The sequence below is a fragment of the Oryza sativa genome, chromosome 3 (genome assembly GCF_034140825.1).
Source record: "Oryza sativa Japonica Group chromosome 3, ASM3414082v1".
Classification (NCBI taxonomy): Eukaryota; Viridiplantae; Streptophyta; class Magnoliopsida; order Poales; family Poaceae; genus Oryza; species Oryza sativa.
The window spans coordinates 37,206,582-37,229,939 of NC_089037.1; the positions used below are offsets into that span (position 1 = coordinate 37,206,582).

At 44.0% G+C, this 23,358-nt stretch overlaps 4 protein-coding genes across 4 annotated transcripts; 1 reads left to right on the top strand and 3 right to left on the bottom strand.

Annotated features, from left to right (window-relative positions):
* Positions 1-1,101: 1,101 nt before the first annotated feature.
* Positions 1,102-5,336, top strand: LOC4334851 (uncharacterized). The gene is made up of 10 exons (XM_015777728.3): positions 1,102-1,433; positions 1,957-2,062; positions 2,309-2,369; positions 2,455-2,750; positions 2,831-2,970; positions 3,057-3,131; positions 3,221-3,311; positions 3,854-4,057; positions 4,586-4,630; positions 4,922-5,336. The coding sequence occupies exons 1-10, from the start codon at positions 1,203-1,205 to the stop codon at positions 5,005-5,007; spliced, it is 1,335 nt and encodes a 444-aa protein (XP_015633214.1). The 5' UTR covers positions 1,102-1,202; the 3' UTR covers positions 5,008-5,336.
* Positions 5,337-11,408: 6,072 nt separating this feature from the next.
* LOC4334852 (protein PSK SIMULATOR 1) lies at positions 11,409-13,437 on the bottom strand. Its single transcript, XM_015773707.3, has one exon. The coding sequence runs from the start codon at positions 13,181-13,183 to the stop codon at positions 11,756-11,758; it is 1,428 nt and encodes a 475-aa protein (XP_015629193.1). The 5' UTR covers positions 13,184-13,437; the 3' UTR covers positions 11,409-11,755.
* Positions 13,438-15,645: 2,208 nt separating this feature from the next.
* On the bottom strand, positions 15,646-17,495 carry LOC4334853 (uncharacterized). The gene is made up of 7 exons (XM_015777663.3): positions 17,309-17,495; positions 17,134-17,190; positions 16,932-17,057; positions 16,778-16,853; positions 16,529-16,621; positions 16,187-16,300; positions 15,646-16,066 (listed from the first exon to the last, which is right to left on the bottom strand). The coding sequence occupies exons 1-7, from the start codon at positions 17,428-17,430 to the stop codon at positions 16,013-16,015; spliced, it is 642 nt and encodes a 213-aa protein (XP_015633149.1). The 5' UTR covers positions 17,431-17,495; the 3' UTR covers positions 15,646-16,012.
* On the bottom strand, positions 17,491-20,260 carry LOC4334854 (protein DETOXIFICATION 56). Its single transcript, XM_015777662.3, has 2 exons — positions 18,585-20,260; positions 17,491-17,626 (listed from the first exon to the last, which is right to left on the bottom strand). Exon 1 carries the CDS (start codon positions 20,046-20,048, stop codon positions 18,609-18,611), a length of 1,440 nt encoding a protein of 479 aa, XP_015633148.1. The 5' UTR covers positions 20,049-20,260; the 3' UTR covers positions 17,491-17,626; positions 18,585-18,608.
* Positions 20,261-23,358: the final 3,098 nt, after the last annotated feature.

Sequence of the window (23,358 nt, forward strand, 5' to 3'; positions counted from 1 at the left end):
GGTAGACACGGGAGATGAGTGTGACCGTGTGGTCATGGAGTAGGAGACAGAGGGACACGAGGAGGAGCGCGGGGGGCTACAGGATGTGGCGCGGGGAGATGAGGCAGGGGAGCAGGGAGAGTATGGCATGTAGTAGGGGCGGTGGGAGTTGGAGCTTGTGTGAGGGTGGCACGCCCTTCGCTGTGCACAAATTTGCCGCCAACATGGTGCACTCTCCATGCACGACAAGAATCCCTGCACTGCGCACACTCGCCCACGACAACAGCAACCAGTGAATTGGGCCTGTGGAAGTGTCGCCGTCGATGAGGCTGAGGTCGATGGTACTGGTGGTTGCAAACTTTTGTGTGCAGCCAGGTGACAAGGTTGTCCCAACCGTTCACCACCACTGTTGGTCGTCTCCTCTCTATGTCAGCCGCACCAAGGTGAGGCGCCGCTGCCGCCCCTCCCCCACGTAGGGCGCTGACATGGAGAGAAATAGGAAAGTGGGGAGAGGTGATGAGTGATTGGAGTAGAGGGGAGATGAGGATTGTAAAAGGAAGAGAGGTATCCCATGACATGTGGGTCTGATCAATGGTGACTGACCCAGTGAGTGGGCCCGATCAACTTGCCACGTAAGAAAAAATAACTCTCTATAATGTCATTGGACCTACTTTACATGGTTTAAAATAGTTATAAGGGGTGGAGATTTCTGGTATTAAAAATCGAGGATGTTATACAAACTCGATGTGAAATTGAGAGACAGGAGATGAACTTACTCCTTTCTTCTTCTTCTTCTTATTTTTTTTCTCCTCTAGAGTAGTACACTAATACATGCATGGCCCTGTTCTTTTCTCCAGCAAAAGTTGGATAAACTTTTGGATACTCATGACACGCTTTTCAAACTGCTAAACGGTGTGTTTCATGCAAAAACTTTCTATATGAAACTTGTTCTAAAATATCATATCAATCCATTTTTTGAGTTTGTAATAATTAAAACTCAATTAATCACATGTTATTTCTATCTCATTTTGCATGAAACATTTAATCTAAATGTTACATACGCGTTGGTGGGGCCGGGGCGGCAGTGAGTACAAAAGCAAAAGGGTAAAGCAGTACGGACTCATCCGCTGAGAGTTTCGTCATCAGTAGAGTAGCACACAAACCAAACCCAATTTTACCCTAAACCCGAGAGAGAGAGAGAGAGAGAGAGAGAGAGAGAGATCATGGCGGCGGCGGCGGCGAGTCTGGTGTCCCTGCCCCTCCTCTCGGCCATCTTCGGCGCCGCCATCGCCCTCCTCTTCCTCTCCGGATACCTCCGCCGCAAGCGCGCCGCCATCGCCCATCTCCCCCCTTCCGCCACCGCCGCCGCCCCGGACCAGCCCAAGCAAGTTCGACCATCCAACCAGAACCAGCCTAAGAAGGGACACCAGCGATCTCACCACGCCGTCGATAAGGTCATTCCTCATGCCCTTATCTCAATCAAACTCAAAACTATTAGTGTATAACATTATCATATCATACTAGTAGTAGTAGTATTTAGCTCTCTCTTTCCGATATCAGATCCGATCCCTCCGTTCGTGCTGCCCTTGTCGAGTGTCGACCGTGCCAATTTGTTACTATTACTTACCACTACTAGTTAAGCTAGCTATTACCCGCTCCCAATCACTTGTAGCCTAGCCATATAACGTTTTATTACGCTCAATCTGCCACAATATTTCCTTTTTCTTTATTATTACTACCGCCTATATACTAGTACTATCTTCCACCCACGACTTTAAATGTAACCTCATTGCTGCTTGCAAATTCCGTAATCTGAGTTACCAAATTTGATATGTTTATCCATTATAAATTTTAGGCATTACACGCACAAGCCTCCTTACTATTTCATTCCTCTCCGAAAATGTCATATTACTGTATTTCTTTCTTGTCGGCAAATTTCATATAACCGTCATTGATCTCAACATGATTTTCTTTTAGGACGCCGCAAAAAAGCACCATCATCTTGATGTCAACACTTTGAGGGGGCATACTGATTCAGTCACAGCACTTCATTTCTCCGATGATGCCTGCAACCTGGCCACCGGTCAGCTTTTTTCCGCTCTACTTTCTCAACACCATATTACCACGAGGCAGGACCTCTCTTGTTTCGTGTCCTGCCTTTCTTATTTTCTCATCTTATATCATGCCTCATGTTTTGTTGTTTCTCATTGCTAACAAATCAAAGTTGGCACCACACATACAGTTTACCATATTTCACTTCATCAACCAAGTGTGATTGCTACTCCAAATTCTAATGTCTACATCTATAACTTTCTGCTTCCTGTTGCAGTATGTGCGGATGGAGCTGTCAGAGTATTCAGGGTTGATGATGTCTCAAGCAAGAGCTTTAAGTAAGATTTTTTTTTTAATTCTGCACGAATTATTCTTTCTTATTACTTCCTTATGCTGGAGTATGAGATTATGGGGGTTTTGCAGAATTCTGAGGATCAACTTGCCCGCTGGGGCACATCCTACAGCTATTGCTTTCTCACAAGGGGCATCATCAGTTGTTGTGGCAGCGCAAGCACTTTTAGGCTCATCTCTCTACATGTATGCGGATGTTGGTGCTCCTCCAGCTGGCGGAAACAAACAGCAGGGCAAGCTTTCTCCCCCTGAGATAAAGTGGGAACACCGTAAGATTCACGGCAAGGAGTCAGTGCTGAATCTTGCGGCAGCTCGTGCAACCTATGGGACTGGTGATGGCAGCACAATATTGATTTCTTGCTCTGAAGGTATATGCCATTAAGTTGTGCACGCTACATGGATTTCCTTTTATCTCACACTAAGGTTGATATTTTGAGTTGTCATGCAGCAACTGATATCAAAATTTGGCATGGGAAAAGTGGAAAGGAGTTGGGAACAGTCGACACCAATCAATTGAAAAATAATATGGCTGATATATCCCCAAATGGCCGTTTCATAGCTGCTGCAGCTTTTACAGCTGATGTCAAGGTTAGTTTTGCTGTTATTTTGAAGAACTATAGCATATCCTTGCCAGGATATCCGGGCAATATAACTTTTCCCATTTATTTGAGTAGGTGTGGGAGATTGTTTATTCAAAGGATAGCTCTGTGAAGGAGGTCAATAAAGTTATGCAACTTAAGGGTCACAAAGTAAGACCCCCCCTTGTCTTGTTGGACGTGTTACGAATTTATTTGCATGTTCTGAATCATATGAGAAGCTGACGGTCTCCTTTTTTCAGAGCGCTGTTACTTGCCTGTGTTTCGCTCTGAATTCTGAGCAGATTATTACAGCTTCCAAAGATGGTACAATTCGAGTATGGAACATTAATGGTATGTTCTATTATTTTAATCAAAATGTTATGTTCTATGCCGCTTACCACCATATCCTTGATGGCTTGAAGCAATAAGTTGGGATTGGGTTCATAAATTGTAACAGTAAAAACTTGTTTACTTGAATTCTGAAAGTGATCACGGCAACAACTCCTATACTTTTGATTTTTTTTTTCATTTCCACTTATTGAATGCTCAGTATGCCAAAGTGCATCTATAGTTGTCTTTGTGCCTGACTTCACAAAAGTTGAGAGGACCTATCATTTTTTTTAAGTATCAAACCTGGTTACGCAATCCTCTGTAATCAAGTATTCAAGTTGCTTCCCAGCCATTCTCATGCCGTTCCTTTCTGTTAGATGCTGTGCTGATTGATCACTACCAAATGTTTATACAGAATGCACTTATGAATTTATACAAATGTCCTGATGAAAATAAATTTGTTCTTGGTATTGCCATTATAGAAGTCTATGCACACCTTGTACTGTTCTCTTTTTCTCAGATACTCTCCTTCCTCACAAGTTGATATTCTGTCAATTTTGTAGTAAGGTACCATCTTGATGAAGACCCTAAAACCTTGAGAGTTTTGCCAATTCCTCTCCATGATTCAAAAGGTTCTGTTTGCCAGTATGATCACATGAGTGTATCTCCTGATGAGAAAGTTCTGGCCACGACAAGTGGATCAACGCTGCAATGGTTATGTGTGGAAACTGGTGCAGTTCTTGATACAGCTGAGAAAGCACATGAAGGTATGTGCCCTCTTCTTTCTTGATTTGCCAGATTGGACACTGTTTTTACTACTAAATGGACCTAATAAATTGTTAAGGAGACGGCAGTAATTAAGATCTGAATCACAGAAGATTTGACACTGTTTATTTTTCTTGTGAACCTTTTTGTGTTTGAGTCACAACCTATCCTTTTCAACAATAGTCCCGAGTTGTTAAGAACTGACTACCATGGGCAAATACATCATACTCTGTACTCTGTGGTCAATGTTCATGTGTTATTTTCCTTTTCAATGATCCTGCAGACTACTTGTAGATCATGGCCATGAAGTCCATGGATTATACCAATACTTACTTGCATAACAGATGGTCTCAACTTTGTGCTGTCTTCAGAAATTTGATCGTAATTTAGTATTTAGAATTCAACTACTTTTCACTCGATAAAGTTATGCAGTGCTGATACATTAGGCTATAATTTACACCTTTTCCTGTTATGATCTTTGCTAGATATATGCTGCAATCTTACAGTGATATGTTTCTTTATGTAATCAGGTGATATAACTGGCATTGCCTGGGCTCCACGAACAATTCCAAATGGTAAGAAGTATGCAAACCGCGCGAACGAAATGTACATGTGAAATTCTTTGAAATCCAAAACGTTTTTCTTTGAAGCTTGTCCTTTTTAGCCATATGCAAATGTAATTCATATTTTAGAGCTGGTGCACTTCATGTCTCATGTCAACGCATCACTTGTCGCCATTTACAAATATGCGTGTTGCTTTTTGCTGGAAGATTTCCAGGCTGAGGATACTAGGATAAAGCTATTGTTGGTCCGAGGGAGAAGTGTTTACAGATTCTAAACTGATCACTGATAATATTTTCTTTTAGGTGGAACTCCTGCTTTTGTTTTAGCGACTGCTGGAGTGGACAAAAAGGTGAAGCTGTGGTTAGCTCCTAAGGCTATTTCAACCTGAATGAGTGTGGTTGGATCCTGGTCACCCTCTACAGCGCAGATTCGGTGTGGGCACTGAAGGAAGAGAAAAAAACGATGAAAGATAATGCAGATATGTTGCTTGAGTTGAGTCCTTACTGACGGGAGTCGTCAAACATAACATGCAGAGAGAGTTTGTGAAGGGGAGACACTGCACTTTTCTCTAAATACATATCTGTCAACATTTTGGAAATAGGTTGCCTGCTGCTCACAATTTTCCCTTTTCTTGTTAGAACAAAAGAAACTAGAGTGGAACTTGGAAGTAACTTATCGAGTTCTCTTGCATTCAGTATGCATATGTTAGTTACTCCACTTTGTTGATGCATGTTTATGTTCTGCATGTGGCATGCGACAAACATCGATAGACTACACGATAAACAACAAACCAAAGATAACATAAAGCTAGTAGATGATAAACAAACAGTATTGGAGGATCGAAGAACGTTTGAGAATGTCGAATAAAGCTATACCGGCCATTGTTGAACCATACGTACGTTTTGCACCATGTCTTCTTAGTTTATACTATCAGGAAGAAATTAAAGAACTGCCAAAAGAGCACTAGGCGCATATATAGGCTCGCTCATAGTCATAGAGGGCATCATATACAATATTCCTCTTTATGTGTTTGGCGTTTCTGTGGAATTAATTATCCCAAATTATAGAGCGCTGATCCCCGATAGCTGTTGTTGTTTTACCTTAATGACATTAATACCCTTTTACAGACAGTTATATGGTACTGTACTACTAACAAAGTTCATTGAACACTTGGTCTTAATATACATGAGGTGAGTAAAATAATCCCTCTATCCCAAAATGTTATAACCTATGAAATATTAGTACTACTACTATGGCTGTGTTTAGTTCCACGCCAAAATTAGAAGTTTGAAGAAATTGGAGCGATGTGACGGAAAAATTGGAAGTTTATATGTGTAGGAAAGTTCGATGTGATGGAAAAGTTGAAAGTTTGAAGAAAAAATTGAAATCTAAACAGAGCCTATGATAGAACCATTTCAAAATTCGTAGTATATGTGACAACATTTTGAAACAGAGGGAGTAAATAGCCAAGGTACTACCCTAGCACAGTGGAGTATGTACTCCTTCCCTCCGTCCTATAAAAAACATAATCCTAGACTTCACGCTCTGTGAACTGGACATTTTTCAGAAAAGCAATATGATCTATCCTAACTTCACGCTCAGTTTACCACCTGGATGGGAACATTTGGAACCCACATTCTTGTTGAGTTTAGTCAATGAGTCATCAGCCACCTATAATTATATTATATACCCTGCCAAGAATAATGTTGCTCGCCATAGGCACAGCCATGGATAGATGTCCTGGAGCTATTTATGCATTCATGCATCTTGTCATGTACGTACTAATTAATCTGTAGCCAGGCACACGATCGAGAATCTTTTCTTTCTTTTAGGGATGGACATGGCCTAGCTCTAATTAATTAGTTAGAGAATTAACAATTCGACCGGGCACTATTAATTCTAGACTAATTTGTTCTTCTTCTTAGCAAAAAAAGAGGTCCATATCTATGCTATCTATATGGTTTCCTTTTGAGAAAGCAAAATCTGCTAGGTTCCTTTTGGAATTTGGAGGTCCCTCTGCCCTCTCCACTGCACTCGAGCTCATCTACCACTATATAGCAGCAGCAACCTAATATATGTATATATAGTTGAGTGTTTTCAAGTCAAAGGTGTCTCTGACCAATCATGAATGACTTGATTTTGGCCTGTAATCTATTGCTACTTAATTGTGCGTCCCTCTCTTTTCTTTTGTTTTCGCTGGAACAGCAACTTGATATACCACTTTACAGAAAGCTAGCTTAGTGCTGACATAAGGAGAAAGTAGAAACAACTAATTAGCTAGTATGTAGCTACCCACAGATTCATCTTCATCTCCAATTAATCGTCGGCACATATATATATGTGTCTAGTTGTGCAGTACTATTCTGAATAAGAAGTTGCCTCAAGTTTAAAGCAACAACTGCTGGCTATATAAGCAATCCCAGATTACAAAATATAAATCTCTGTTGGCCTGGCCTTTAATTTGTTCCAATTAACATATATATGTGGACAATGATTTGCTTCATTCACTATATATATAAAAATCATGCACACCTACCCTATTTTAATAGTATATATAGCACCATACAAATATACCATATGCATGTGTTTGTTTGTTGTGCTTTGTGTATGCAGAACGAAGATGGTAGGTACATGGATTGAGTATCTAGCTATATATATAATTTCTATTTTTGAGAGGATTAATTGGGGTCCCTATGCTTTGGAAGAAGTATACCACACGATATTATATTGGTGGCTCCTACGTACTATGCATAATTGCAAGGTTGAGAGGTAACATTAACCAGCTGGCGACTGTGGTTGTTGATTAGCTTACCTCCCTTATCTCCCCTGTTAATTTGGCACTACTGATTAAAGTATTTAGCTGGTTTCTCTTTAGTTGCTTTAAAGTTTGTAGTTTGAAAAGAAAAATGCACCTTTTGTTTCTTATGTATCCCTGCCTGATTAGATAACTTGGGGTTTTCAGTAAGATAAGATGGCGCTTTCCTCTCCATCACATATACATCCATGTTACAGGATGTTTTTTTTTTACTCTTTATCAACATCCACATAAATATGAACATACATATAGTTCATGCCATGCATGAACCTATTTAAAAGCTAAAGCATATTATTATGTGAAACAGAGTAAGCAGGGGCGGAGCCACCGCGTGGCTTGTAGTTGTCTGGGCCTACCGTCAAATACACCATTGAAATTTCTTTTAAATGATTAAAGTTAGAAATATTATAGCAAATAATATGTATATCTGAGTATGTCCGGGCTCGAAAATTTTCTAGCTGCATCACTGAGAGGAAGTAGTATATAATTAATCAAGCCAATCGTCCGTTCCTATTGAGCTCGCTCTTCAAGCTAAGTCACCTACTAAACTGTACGTGTTACTTCTGTTCAAAAAAAATATATTTTCCGTTAAAAAAAACTGTACGTATTACTGTATCTGTAACTGCTTCAGAGATACTACAGCATAAAAACATATATTCTGTGGATGTTTTAGGGTATTTATTGTCATTTTTAACCCTATTAAATTTTGGTATCGTAACAAACTAAACATACCCTTACAATTACCAATATCAAAATTCGGTAAACGCCACAATATATGTGCCAGATTTTAACATTACCAAACTTTGGTAATATTAAAAAAGACAACAAATTAAGTGAACCAACCATAATTAAACTTCTCGGACCTCCGGATCGACTCCAGCTTGTGAAAGAACATTTTCAATGGAGGACGAGACCTACTACCCTATATAATTGGCACCAATTAGTATGGACAAACTAGCTAGCTGTTGAAAGAACACTAGTCCGATCCGGCCGGTTGTAATGAAAATAAAATGAAAGAAAATTAAGTTAAGTTTGGATTTTTGGTTGTATGGATATATAGGGAGGGAGGGAGTCTGCCTGCCTGCAGTTTAATTAATCACACCACACCGGCCAGTACGTGGTGTTTTGGCTGTTTTCATCCACCGACCTGAAGCTAGCTAGGTTGCAACTGCAACTAACTAAAACTGAGTTGTGATCTATGATCCAGCGCAGGAGCAACATGAAGCTAGGTTAGGTTGCTACCGCAACTAACTAAAACTGATTTCTGATCTATGATCCAGGGCAGGAGCAGCATATGCATGCATAAGAATAAGCATAATTAAGCATGTGATGTATGTATGGATGGAATCCTCATGCATCATATATATATCGACTCAACCAACTTCCCCATGTGTTATCCCGGCCGGGCAGCCTATTAGCTACTTGCATTGTCAAGTGCAGACTGTAAACAATTACTACTAGATGATTCATTAAACAAATTAAAAAGTTGGCAATTAATTAGCAAGTTGCTCGATCGATCGTATGATGGGATGGAAACTAGATAGAAAGGGCGATATGGATTGCTGGGCGGTAGAGTGCATGAGCAAAGATCTATACTACATATATAGGAGCAAAAATTCTAAACATGGATTTATAGTCCCGGCGATTGCCTCCCATGGAGCGGACACATCACACTTATTCACATACGTATGCATCATTCCTGTTTCTACTTTACTTCCTATGCATCATATCGTCGCTAATTTACTGCTATCTATGCAGCATTATATATACTACTACTACTATTACTATATAGTTGTGTGTGTGTGTGGATGCATCATTACCGTATATATGCGCATTTGCATTCACACACACTCCAGCTCGATCGTTAGCGCGCTAGCTTTGCTTGTTCTCAACTGGTATAGGAATTGCCATCGCTGCTAGCTTAATTAGCTTCAGGGGTCAACCCAACATCAGCATATGCATGCATGCTAGGTTGCAGTTAGTGTTGCACAGCTGAGAGAAGAGAAAGGCACCATATATATCATGGACGATACATGCACACAACTTGACTAACAACAGGCCATAGTATTTGTCAGCCTTAAATTGTTCCTGAAGACTCGTTGATGTCAACTTGCATGTAATCTTAACTAATTAAAAGATTTATATTTTTCCAATCGTCACCTCGTCCGTGCGCTGTTTTTTCGTCCGTGCCCCCCCCTCAATTGTCCGCCCCCAAAATCCCATCCGGAATTCCATCATACAAATTGAATCGGATAGGGAAAACTGAAACATATACACACAACCAAAATCCCATCCGGAATTCCATCATGCAAATTGAACAGGAGAGGGAAAACTGAAACATATACACACAAATTTTATCCAAATCCTAGAGAAAACACTACTACAAGAACACAAATAAAAAAACCAAACCGGAAGGGGAGGGTGCCGCTGCCGCTGCCGAACCGCAGCCGCCTCCCGCTGGATCCGGCGGAGGGGAGGGCGCCGCCGCCGCAGGGACGCTGGGCTGCCACCGCCTCCCCTCCCCTCCCCTCCCACTGGATCCGGATGCCGGGCCACCACCATCTCACTGCCGCCTCCCCTCCCACTGGATCCGGCGGAGGGGAGGGCGCCGCCCCACCACCACCGTCTCCCCTCCCGTCCCTCCGGGAAACCGGGCCGCCGCCACCTCCCATCCCACTGGATCCGGCAGAGGGGAGGGCACCGCTACCACCACACAGGAGATGGAGAGGAAGAGGGTGCTGCTGGCCATGGGGAAGGAGTCATGGGAGGGGGAGGGGACGGAGGAAGAGGGTGCTGGGAAGGAGCCATGGGAGGGGGAGGGGGACGGCGTGCGTAGAGGGTGAGGGGAGGGGGAAGGAGTCGCCGGATGAGGAGATAGAGGCGGGCGGAGAAGAGAAAAAAGAGGCGTGCGGAAGTAACGAGGCGCGCCGCTCTCTCGCTCTCCGCTCGTGTCCACCGTCATGCTCATATGGGCATTTTTTTTTAAAAAAAAGGCAGAGCAAACAATTAATACATGATTAATTAATTATTAATTATTATAAATTTGAAAAATGGGTTCCTTTGAATTTTTTAAAAAACTTATATATATTATTTTTCAAAAAAAAAACACCGTTTAGTAGTTTGGAAACGTGTTAACGAAAAACAAAAAAGTTGAAGTTTAGAGTTGGAGTTTAGAAGGGGGCCTTAAACGTAACAATTAGATTTCATCCATCGTGGTGCGTCATCACCATTTCAGCCTGAGAGGATCGGGAGTTAGGAGAGGAAAAACTGAAATAGGGTTAGGGTTTTGGTACCGGCCGTTTTAATGGATTCTGAACCGATCCGAACCGTCCATCAAAACGAGTGGCTCGGATCAATCCCGCATCGAGCTGGCCTCCATCTCTGCGTTGTAGCATTACTGGGCCGCACGCAGCACATGAAGCACTAACAGCGTGCGATTGAGTTGTTGGGCCACATTTGGTATGGTTAGTCTTTTTTAAAGCAACAAGTCCACTTTGTCTCTCTCAAATATATCTCCAATCTAATTTTCATAGAAAAACTAAAAATAAAAATTACCTGACAAAATACAATTACCCAACAAGAGGAAGTTAGTCTTTTTTTAATTGCGATAAAACATTAGTTGATGTTGAAATATATTGTTTTCAACATGTTGTTTATTGGCAAATTTATATCAAGAATGCCTTACTCTAAAAGGACTCATATCACAAATTAAATCCTAAAAATATTTATTGTGATTTTAATTGAAATTACTCCGTAGCAACGCACTATTGAATAATAATTTATTATGAGCTATACTTCCCTCTATCATTTGAGACTTTTTCTAGCGAGCAAAAGTACCAAAGCAGTGTAAAAAAATTCGGTTAAAAACAAATATTTTTAGTTTTAATACACCGTAACGAAGCACGGGTATTTTGCTAGTGAATATATAAGGGTGTGTACTTGCTTTTTGCTCGAGAGATGTGTATATTCCATAGTGGTATAACTAGAGAGGGGGTTAATTAATGTAATCACTCACCGCTGGTGGTTTGCTATCTGTACATGAATATAATGAAGCAAGATTCCATCCTGCTCCAATTATCAGAAAACTCCATTCTCATCAATCGACTTAACTAGTACTGGAGATCACCCAGATGCCAGCCCATGCATCTCCTACTCCATTAGCCAATTGGGTACTTGGGAATTGGGATCCATCCCAAAAAAACAAAAGAAAAACTAAAGAAGAGAAGATGAGAGCATGGATCAGACGATCGGTGTGGATGGATGGATGCATACTGTTCCATTGGCAATCGTACATCGTCGTCTTGAAGCAGCATGCACGTTGTCATGGTGCATCGTCGTGGTGGCACGTACGGGTACGGCAGGTGGTGATCTCCTTGTGAAAGCGGCAGAGGTAGTTGAGGCCCACCAGCAGCTCCGCCACCGCCGCCTCCACCTTCCCGCGCTCCGCCATTTGCAGCGTCTGCACCACCAGCGTCTGAGTCTCCATCTCCCTCGTCGTCTTCCTCTGCTGCTCCAAGCTTCGCTCCGCCTGCCACCGCACCGTCGCGTGCGCCATCGGGGCCAGCCACTCCAGGATCCCTCCCACCGCCGCCCGCCACTGCCCCGCCAGCCCCGGCTCCGCCGCCGCCACCGTCCCACTCAGCCTCGCTCGAAGCTGCGCGCGCACGCTCGCCGTCAGCATGCCGTACAGCTCGTCCCGCTCCTCCGCCCCCACCAGCCGCGGCGACCGCGCCATCCTCTCGATCGAGATTATCACCCAGGCGTAGCGCGGCGCCAACGCGGCCGCGCCCAGCGTCCCCGGCGGCGGCACCAGCGCCGCCGCGCTGCGCTCCAACAGCCCGCTCTGCCTCTGCCTCTCCAAGTACAGCGCCTCCCCCATGCCCATATCCATGGACATGGACTTGCGCGACACCGGCGGTTGCACTTGCACGTCGACGGAGGACGGGTGGACGGCGGAGGAGAGGGTGAGGCTCCGGTGCAGCGGTGTCGTCGTCGGGCGGTGATCGTGGGCGGCGCCGAAGACGAGCTTGATGCGCGCGAGGATGGTGAACGCGGCCCGCGCGAGCGAGGAGACGACGGCGTCGAAGGTGGAGGACCAGAGGGAGGTTTGCTTGAGGTGCTTCACCTCCTGCTTCTTGGCGAAAATGAGCTGCTGCTGCTCCGCCGCCAGCGAGATGTTGGTGGCGGAGAGGCGACGACTGCTGCTGGTCTGGAGGAGCTTCCGGAGTCCGTGCTCGGCGTCGGCCAGGTCCTCCATGGCAGTCCGGAGGGCGGAGGTGGCGGCGACTTGCTTGTCCATCTTGTGCGCCCTGGTGTCCATGTCCTTCCATGTGGACACCCACCGGTGAGGGTCGCGGCCAGTGTCGGCGAAGTCCGCGAAGGCGTCGGCGAAGTCGCGGAGGAAGGGATCCGCGCAGCGGGTGGCGAGCGCGGCGACGGAGTGGGCGGCGACACGTAGGGCGTCGGTGAGCTCAGCGCAGGCGAGGGCGAGGAGGGCGGCGTCGTGGTGGGAGACGAGCTTGCGGACGCCGTCAAGGTTGATGAGGTGGTGGCGGAGGCGGGCGAGGGCGGCGTCGGCGAGGGATCGCCAGAGGTGGACAAGTTTGGACATGAGGGTGGCCACCTCCAAGGCCAGGATACCGACCGTCTTCGACCTCCAAGACGACGACGACGACGACGAGGGGCTGGGTTTGGAAGAGATGATGGCGGAGCGGACCTTGGTGAGCCATGACTCGATGGCCATGGGCATACTACTCCTACTCGATCAATGCAATGCAAAGGGAATAATAGAGTAGAGCAAGCCAGTGGACGACGCGGCACCGCACCGGCGACATAAATATATACTACTTCATCACTCTGAATCTGAATAGCTAGCTAGCTACATGATGCACATTGACAGAGCAAATTAAGTTGATTGATTAGTGAAGAAAGAAAGAGGAGAAAAGGAAAGTTGATCGATCAGTAGTCAGTGAAATTTGGTGTGGATGCGATGCGATGCGACAATTCAAGGTGGGATGGTGCCCTGCCTCTATAACCATTCATCATCATCTCCTTGCTTTTCCATTGGTTGACCTACAACACAACACATACACACCCCTCAAACACAACACTCATACATACTGGAGTCCTACTGTTTATGCACGATGTACAGTTTGTTTTCTTACTTACGGACGGACGCATTGACTTAAAAGCCGTACGTAGCGTACCACATTAGATAGTATATAATACCCCATAAAGGAAACTCTTTTAATTACCTAGATCCATATGTTCACTCCGTCATGTTAATTAAATGGTTGTAATTTTTTAAAATATGTAATTATATCGATGCACAAACATGCAAGTTTAAGTATAAGTAGTTAAAAAACAACAAATTAAACTCTAATTAGCATATGTATACGTACAATTAAATTTGTTATTTTTGTTATCAATTGTAGAAGTTAAATTTGAATTTTTTTTATATTCGTGGATTGATATATTTCATATTAATATGTCTTTGTCATCCTTTTTGAATTTTGTTACAGTTATTTAGTTGACATGAAATAAACAATGGAAGTGTCCATCCGGATATAATTAGAATCCTTCTCCGATGCAAGCCCTCCACCTCCACCTGCACTAATAATAACTAAAACTTAAAATAGTAGCAGTAGAAATCAGCTATAGCTATGTGTTAAAAAACTTTCTCGGCATCTGTAAGGAATCCCTATTGCTAGTCATCCTATATACAAAACTATTCCTAGTTAATCAGTTATAGTCAGTCAGCAGACAAACGGACAGAGCGAGGATAAAAACTAATACTAGTGTAAGTAGTAGTATTAAGGTGAGATCTCGTCATGGGGCACTAACAATAGCTGCATCCACCGTCATACATATATACAGGGAAGGCACTTGCTGATTTATCACAAATGCATCGATGCAACTGAATTGAAGCCTGCACTCTACTCACTATCAATATAGCTTGCTTAGCTTGGTGTTTAGTTTGACTCCGGAACCAGAAATGGACGAGTGCCCATGTTTATGTCACTATATATGCCTCTCTCTTTTTAGTCCTTTTGACTTTCGTCTTTCTGCTGCCTCCCAGCCTTTATAGACAGTGTCAATGGAGTAGTGCGCCTGGGCTGGGGAAAGCACGACCGACTAGCTAGTGCTCAAACAAATTACAAATGTCAACACTTACCTATATTGATAGCCACCGGCACAGCAGGAATGCGCGTTTTCACATCACATCCTAGCTGATCGACCAGAGAAATGCAATTATAACAAACTGTGAATGGATGCAACGCAAATACACAATCTAGATTCTAGAGAGAGAGAGAGGGTCAGATGCATGCCACTAACTACTAGTACTACTATATAGTACTTAGTAAGCTTTAGCCTTGCATGTGACTTACTTGATGTAATGTGTTCCTAGATCTAAATCTCATCAGTTTGCAATGCAAACATTGGCTTTGCGTGGCCAGCACCCAAAGTAGTAGACCAAGCAGGGGATTCATGTATCGATGGGCCAGAGCAATTCCCCCTCACAATTCACAAACATCGCGCTAGCCCTCATACAAGTGCAAGTCATGACGGGACGGCCAGTATTTCTTTTTTCAGCTGTGTTAAGTAATTAGCATCGTCTACATATATAGTATATCTCAGAGAACATGACAGGGAGAGAAGAAAACCCTCCTGCCTCTGTTTTCTTGGGAGCCACAGCCATAGCCAGTTGACTTATATCTATCGGCTTGACTGGACATGCATCATTCATACTCCCTCCTCCGGCCAACAAACCCTGATTTCCGTGCTTAACGTTTAACCGTCCGTCTTATTTAAAAAAATATGAAAAAAATTAAAAAGATAAGTCATACATAAAATATTAATTATGTTTTATCATCTAACAACAATGAAAATACGAATTATAAACAAAATTCATATAAGACAGACAGTCAAAGTTGGACACGAAAACTCAGGGTTTGTCTTTTTTTTTTTTGGACGGAGGGAGGAGTAAGTACTCAGCCTGCCAATAGCATGAGGGTCCAAAGTTTGAGAGATTCTGTTGCATATCAAGGTCTACTAATCCATTAAGGATAGGAGAAATGTGCAATTAAAAGCGCCAGGAAGGAAGAGTGCCTGTACCAGCCAATCGGTCGGTCAGTCTGTACAGCACAGAGGAAAACTATTTTAATCCCTCGAGGGGATGTTTCCTTGTTTGCTCAAAAACCATCTAAACGGTTATGAAAAATTCTGGAAAAATTTGACAACATTCATACAACACATATATACAACTCCACAAAATCTTAAGTTCAAACTCAACTCACAAGTCGAGATATAAAAAAGACAAATTCAGCGTATGAATAATAGCGTACTGTTTATATCTAAATTTGTCTTTTTTGTTTCTCGATGTGTAGATCGAATTTGAACATGAATTTTGGTGGACTAGTAGGTATCATTATACTCTACATTATCAATTTTTTTTAGAATTTTTCACAACTATTTGCATCGAATTTGGAAGAAAAAGATATACGAGGGGATATCCCTCGAGGGATTAGAATCCACACTCCAGTACAGACTCGAGGGGTTGGCTTCCTTGAGGTTAGGTTCAGATGGTGCTTTCTGAAGCCCAGCCTTTGTTTTCCAGTGCCAACCTGAGCGCCTGCAGCAATGGAAAGATGGATCGAACAGAGCATGAGACATGGATCAACACAATGATAGATAGGAGTACTACTCCTACTCCGTAATAGAAATGATCGATATTGGGCGCGTGCGTGCGTGCCTTGACTCTTTTCTTGTTGGCGTTGAAGTCAATGAATCCTGATCGAGATGCTGATCGGTACTGAACAATGGATTTGTTACCAGGAGGGAACCAGAACTCCACATCATCTACAAACTGCAAAGTTCATGTGGATATATCAATTATACTATCAACTACTTCATCCGTTTCACCATGTAAGTCATTCTAGCATTTTCCACATTCATATTGATGTATCTAGATTCATTAACATCAATATAAATGTGGGAAATGCTAAAATGACTTATATTGTGAAATAGAGGGAGTAGAGACTAAGAAGATGGGTGAACTGAATGAAGAGCAAGAAGGTGTTAGAATGAATTATACCCCGAATATAGGACTCTCGTATTCAACTCGAACATAGTCATCTGTTTTCTCTACTAGGCGAGGAGTGAAGTTGTCAGGCTTTGTTTGTGTGACCTGCCGATTGACACCATCCATAAAACATACTTATATGATTGAAGATTAATTCCCACGAGGATACTATTTTTTATTACTAGTTAGATTAGATGTACGTGGAAACAAACAAAAAAAGAAAAAAAAAGAAAGGAAGAGAAATGCAGATGGATGACTTACGACTTGAATGAGCTGGTTGATGGCTTCATGTTTGGTGATGGGTTTAGCCCTGCGTCCGTCCTTGGGGTTATAGTTCCTAAAAGTAATGAATTAGTAGCATATACTCCACTAGTATATGAATGCATGTTGAGAGGGAAGAAGAGAGCATATATACCATGGGGGAGCGTAGTGAATGGAGTCAGTGATGTCCTCACAAGTGGAAACGCAATTGTTGGTGGCAGGGCACAGAGCCAGCGATGGAGGACTCTTCTGCACGCCCAGGTACCTTGGCTTCGTGCCGCTGAACATGGTGGTTCAACACCTTAATTAACCATCGCAACTAATCTGAAGGGAACCTAATTAACCTAGCTACCTACCTCAAGTGGAAGATGGCAGCGAGCGTGGCGAGCTCACTGCTCCTCAGCACAAACTCTCTTCATTTCATCATCAGTCGCAGAGAGAAGAAGAAGAAGATACAAATCCCAAATCAATCAGTCCAGGCCACCCCAGAGAAGAGAGAACAAGGGAGGGAAGCAGGCCAATACCCCTAACCTTCTGGCGATTCTGAGGTTGTTGGAGGGAGAGGGTCTGGGCGGCGGCGGCGGCGGCGGCGAAGGGAGGGATCCGGAACAGCAGCGTACCACTAGCACACAACACGGCGGCGGCGGCGCCATGGCGGTTTGCTAGTGTTGTGTACAAGTGTAGATAGAGAAGATGAGACGGACTCCGAGGGGGCGCCAATGAGAGGAGTTCACCACCACTACTAAGTAATTAAGACGGCCCAGCCCCACCCAATAACTCTCCTTCCTTCCTGTAGTAGCTTCCAAGGCCCAAAACAAAGTTACATTTGGGCACTTCCTCCTTCCTCCTCTATTTGAGTCGAAGCAAATTTTTATCTTATCATATTTTCAGCAACTTTAATAGGAAGTATGACGTCAAATTTTACATACACGAGTACAAGTTTTACTATAATAAATTTAGTACTACCGAAACTCGATAAGGTTTTGGCTCTACCAAGTTTTTTAGTAAGGCCAAAAATGGTCAGTTAACTATACCCTGCCATGAACAGGAAGGAGATGAGAGACTCTGAAACACTATAAATTAAACTCCGCGCCTGGTTTTGTAAATCAATTCAAATATCTAGTTCTGTAAATTATATTTGTTTTCTATTAAAAACATTAAATTCATATGTAGGGCTTAATTTTAGCTATCACGCAAAATAATCCGAAAATTCAGAATAAATAAATATAAAAAGTTGCATTTGGCTTGCACTCTAATTAGGCTGTGTTCTTAGGTGAGGGTTGCGAACCCTCACCTCTGACACGGAAAACGGAGCAATGGATTAATGCGTGATTAATTAATTATAAGCTTAAAAAACTTTAAAAATAGATTAATATGATTTTTAAAGCAACTTTTCTATAGGATTTTTTTTTGCAAAACACACATCATTTAGCAGTTTGAAAAGTGTGCGCGCAGTAAACAAGAGAGTGAAGTTGGGAACTTACACTTAAGAACACAGCCAATAGTATTAGGATAAGTCGTATCCTAAAGTAAGTTTGTTGTTTTGGGACGAATGGAGTAGATTGTTAGATGTTGACTTGTCTAGTTCAAATTGTTTCTTTAGTACCCGATATTCACCTTTGAATTAAAATTTGTTTTTGTGTGGTTTGGCATGTCGCGATAAATGTTGATTGATTTACGATTTTGATGACCATTTTGACTGTATCATGAAGATGGAGGTGGAAGCTAGTTGCAGTTGTTGTTCATGCAAGCAAGTAATCCCCCAAAGTAAGGAGTAATTCCCAAACGGGATGCAGAAACTAATTACCCTATCGGATGCATGGTTTATGAATCAAGGCTGGACGACCTCGTCGTGTTGGTGGAATTGGGCCACGGTTGCTGTGGTTCTAGTCCGCGCCTTTTGGGCCTCGGCGGGCCAATCCATGCGCGCGATGAAGGTGAGGAGCACCGCCAAGCTGGCCGCGGCGCCCACCAGGAAGCCCAGGAGGAGGCCCTGGATCCCAAGTCTGGCCTTGAAGGCGAGCGCGACCCCGAGCGGCAGCGCCAGCACGTAGAAGCCGGCCACCACGGCGTACATCCCCACCGCCGGCCTCGCCGTCCCTCGCACTATCCCCCCGCACACGTTCAGCGGGAAGTTCACCACCTCCAGCACCGCCATCACCTCCATCGCCCTCCCCACCCCCTCCCGCACCCCGGCGTCTGAGCTGTATATGCTCCCCCACGCCCGCCGCGCCGCCACCATCGCCACCCCGCCGCCCACCCCGCCCACCGCGCCGCCCACGATCGACACCATGCCCGCGCGCCTCGCCGCCCACGCCTCCCCCGCGCCCAGCTCGTTCGACACGCGCACCGACGCGCTCACCGACAGGGACAGCATCCCCGCGAACAGCAGGTAGTCGAAGTTGAGCGTCACGGCCATCACCGCCACCGTGCGCCGGGCGTCCGGGAGGCGTCCCGTCAGGAGCACCAGTATCTCGTAGCACCACCACTCCAGGCAGGTGTTGAGGCAGCTGGGAACGGCCAGCCGGAGGAGCCGGACCCACTCACCCCTCGTCTGCTCCACCCATCCGCCGCCCCCTCCCGCCTTCCGTCGTCGCTCCGAGACGAGCACGTAGCCGGCGAGCATGACGGCCACGGCCAGGTCGCTGACCCACACGGCGGTGGCGACGCCCTGGATGCCCCTGGTCCTGGCCATCCACATGGTGAGGGGGACGTGGAGCGCCAGGGCCAGGGCGGAGGCGAACAGCGTGGGGAGCGTCACCCCCTGCGCGCTCAGGTACGACTTGAGCGGGTTGACGAAGGAGGTGACGGCGAGGTCCGGGAGGAGGCACACCACGTAGCTGCGTGCGTTGCTGCTCATGTCCGCCTGCTGTCCGAACCGGAGGAGGACGGCGTCCACGTGCAGCCACAGGAAGGCGATGGGGATGGACGCGCCCAGCAGCAGGATGGTGGCCATCACCAGCGTCTTGCGGAGGAGCTTCCCGTTGCTGGCGCCGTGCGCCTGCCCGCAGATGGGGTCCATGGCGGCGCAGAGGCCGGTGAGGACGGCGAAGCCGGTGACATTGGCGAAGCTGAAGCCGAGGGTGCCGGCGGCGAGCTGGAGGTCGCCGAGGCGGCCGAGGAAGGCGGTGGTGACGGCCAGCTTGGCGAACCAGGTGAGGTTCATGGCGATGAGAGGGAACGCGATGCCGCGCTGCGCCCGAAACTCGCTGGCCACCGACTCCGCCCACGTTTTCCTCTCGTGCGGCGGCGACGGCGGTGGAGGCGTCATGGCCGGGTGGCAAACTCGATAGATGGATGGATGGATCAAGTGAGGAATTGAATGAGCAAAATGCCTCCCTCTGCACTCAACTCTGTTTTGCTCTGCTTTGGACAATGGAAATGAGCTTTGCAAGTCACACTAGTGCGTACACGTGTATCATCAACTGGCTTATAAAAACGGACACAACAGATTTATTATTATTAAATTAAATTAATTGGTTGGATGGATGCCGCCTGGGAATCAACTAATCTAACGACAAAGATTTCTTGTCTTAGTTGTCGTCAACTTAATTTATTGCTGAGACAGACAGATTGTATAGATTGATCTTCTGGAGGTAGCAGTGATCATCATCTAATCAATATTCTTTGTGTTACTAATTAGTTATGGATATATATATATATATATATATATATATATATATATATATATATATATATATATATATATATATATATATATATATATATATCTATATATATATTCCTTCATTCCTGCATGCATATGGTTCGGTTCTCGATATCAAGTATACAACATCAACAACTGCACCATCAGATCTCAGTCCGTTTTGTTTATCTGAAATGGATTATTCGCCATGTACAGCGCGCTCGCTAGCTGACGTTAGTGGGGAACAACTTACTCTATAAACACACAAGCGCCTCTCTACGTCTATCATTCATCCGTAAACAAAGATCCATCCATCTATCGATCGAATGACAAGCTAGTCCTTTTTCAAAATGAGGAATCTCGGTAGTTGTATATGTGTAAGCCACAAAAAAAGCTAATAAGAACAAGCTAGTTTACAGTGGTGAGTGAGAGCATCAGATTCACACGTAGGGATCGGAAGTACTATCTTCCATATTATTCCACCTACCAGCTAGAGTACATATATACTCCACTAACTATATATAGGTGATTAAATCAGCATACATAAGGATGGTATATACTATACAGTATTTGCACAACAACAAAGAAAAGAAAAAGGTATTAATAAATGAGGTAGCTAGGGATTTGATGATCAGTTAAGTTTTGCATGCATGCCAATCATGTGAAGCGCTAAAAAGAGGAGGCAGGAGACGTGGATCCGTTTTGCATGAATGAATGAAGGAAGGAAGGAAGGAAGTTGTTGCTGCCACTGCACGCAGATACACCCACGCACCAACTTCCCTGTCCCTCTCCTCACGGTTATCTATCCGGATTCCGGGCTCCCATCCAGGCCAACAATTCATATCTTCTTTTCTGATGATGCATGATGATATATGATGATGCCACTCGATTGGTAGCGCGCCCACAACAAAGAAATTCATCAATTTTCTTTCCTTTCTCTTTTACATAAGATTACTCTAAGATATTATCAAATTCAATCTTAAATTTCTATATTTTAAGACATAAGGAGTAGATTCATATCAGTTTCTCCCTTGTAAAACACCTTGCATATACTACACTAATTGGATTAGTCATCTGCCAACATTTTTTTCTTGAGCCCCATATACGGTGTTCTCTCTACTAGTAGTAGAGATTAATCTAAACCATTAATCTTAGCTGGTTTTCCCGTCTCCCTTTCCCCTCGCATCGCTCGCCTCTTCCTTCGTGCAATCGCATTAGTCGCTGCCATCTCACATCCACTGGACGAATGAGAGACGATAGTTAGTCAAAAAAAAAAGAGAGAGAGACGATAGCCCGATCGATTAGATATCAGTGCGGTTGTGCGAACGGTACCAAATCGAGACAAACTTTGAATATTATATATGACCTAAAAATAATAGGAGTTAACTGAATAAGTACATATTCTGGTATGCCCCTCTGCACTGAGCTGATATCTTGAAAAACACAACACAACATGGGTTAATTGGATGGAGGAGCGAGAGAGAGAAAAGGCAGTGAGCTAGCTAGCTAGTTAGGAAAGTTTTGCATGATAATGGAGATTATTGATTGGTGATAATGGCATAATTAATTAAGGCGATAGAGATAGAGATAGAGACGGATAGATGTTGAGAGAGTGTGAGAGAGCAAAATGGAGTCCCCGTCCCTCCGCACTCAGACTGACTGATTGGATTTAGTATTTGGTTGCTCCTCCTTTCTCAGATTGATCTACACTCGATCATTGCTTTCGGATCAGAATAGCTTTAACTCTTTCTGGGTGCACTGCGCGCTGTCTCTTTCTTCTCTTTCCATATAGGAGTATCACTTTCTATTTCTATTTCCATCAACCTGAATCTCATCAACCTATCCATCTTTGTGCGGGCTTTAGTTAATTTCATGAGGTTTGAGACGAAAGGTACAACCTTCACAAGGATTTTCGGACATACCACGTACACTCTTTGGCGGCTCCAAGATTACAATCTTTACTTCCACACACTCTCAACACAACCCACTATCAGTTCACAAGCTCAAAATAAGAGAGAGAGAGAGAGAGAGAGAGAGAGAGAGAGAGAGAGAGCATTTCCAATCTTTCTCTCTCCATCTCCAATTGCAACAAAGTGCTAAGCTTTATCGATAGTTTGAAACACAATTATCAACTCGTGAGAAAAAGTTTAAGAATTATCTTAAAGATCCATATCAGCAAGTTTATTGTCTTATAAACAACAATATTGGAAAGAAGAAAAAGCTGCACTGAGGACTGGACTCAATTTGGGAGAGAGATCACTAAGTTCTTTCATGCAGGAATTCAATCACTAGCATAACAAATAATGAGCGAGGGAGTATCTGCTCTACAAACTTTGTGCTGATTTTCAAGCTGGTTGTGCCAATTTATCTGCTTTCAATTATTCACACATCACACTAGTACCCAAAAAGCAAGTCCCTGAAACAACTAATGGCTACAGACCTATTTGACTTATGAACCAACCAGTAAAGATAATTTCTAAGATAATAGCTGATAGATTTCAAGTGATTATGGCTACGATAGTCCATTAGAATCACTTTGGCTTTATCATAGCAAAATCAATCAAGATTGTCTGGCATGGACCTTTAAATATCTTTATTAATGTTCATCATGCTTAAGTTGGATCATGCTTAGATGTCATGAAAGTAATGGAGTTCCCTCCACAATGGATTAATTGGGTAAAATTGATCCTTGAATCTGCTTCCAAAACAGACCTTCTCAATGGTGTTCCAGGAGAGTTCTTCTAGTGCAAGAGGAGTGGATCCCCTCTCTCCCATGTTGTTCGCTCTCGGAGCGGACATCTTACAAGCTATAATAAATAAGGGTTATCAAATGGGCCTCTTTCAAATGTCAATCCTAGCGAGAGCTGACAATAACTACTCAATTATTTTGCTAGCCTCAGCAACTCAACTGGTACGCTCGGTCGACGTCTCCGTG

What these genes read in the sequence shown, in the direction of transcription:
- LOC4334853 (XM_015777663.3), bottom strand. Translation starts at nt 17,430, where the DNA reads ATGGCGCCGCCGCCGCCGTGTTGTGTGCTAGTGGTACGCTGCTGTTCC. An exon ending in AACCTCAGAATCGCCAGAAG is followed by an intron (nt 17,191 to 17,308) that starts GTTAGGGGTATT and finishes GATGAAATGAAG; the next exon opens with AGAGTTTGTGCTGAGGAGCA. An exon ending in ACGAGAGTCCTATATTCGGG is followed by an intron (nt 16,301 to 16,528) that starts GTATAATTCATT and finishes TGAACTTTGCAG; the next exon opens with TTTGTAGATGATGTGGAGTT.
- LOC4334852 (XM_015773707.3), bottom strand. Translation starts at nt 13,183, where the DNA reads ATGCCCATGGCCATCGAGTCATGGCTCACCAAGGTCCGCTCCGCCATC.
- LOC4334851 (XM_015777728.3), top strand. Translation starts at nt 1,203, where the DNA reads ATGGCGGCGGCGGCGGCGAGTCTGGTGTCCCTGCCCCTCCTCTCGGCC. An exon ending in CTTTTACAGCTGATGTCAAG is followed by an intron (nt 2,971 to 3,056) that starts GTTAGTTTTGCT and finishes TTATTTGAGTAG; the next exon opens with GTGTGGGAGATTGTTTATTC. An exon ending in TCCACGAACAATTCCAAATG is followed by an intron (nt 4,631 to 4,921) that starts GTAAGAAGTATG and finishes ATTTTCTTTTAG; the next exon opens with GTGGAACTCCTGCTTTTGTT.
- LOC4334854 (XM_015777662.3), bottom strand. Translation starts at nt 20,048, where the DNA reads ATGACGCCTCCACCGCCGTCGCCGCCGCACGAGAGGAAAACGTGGGCG.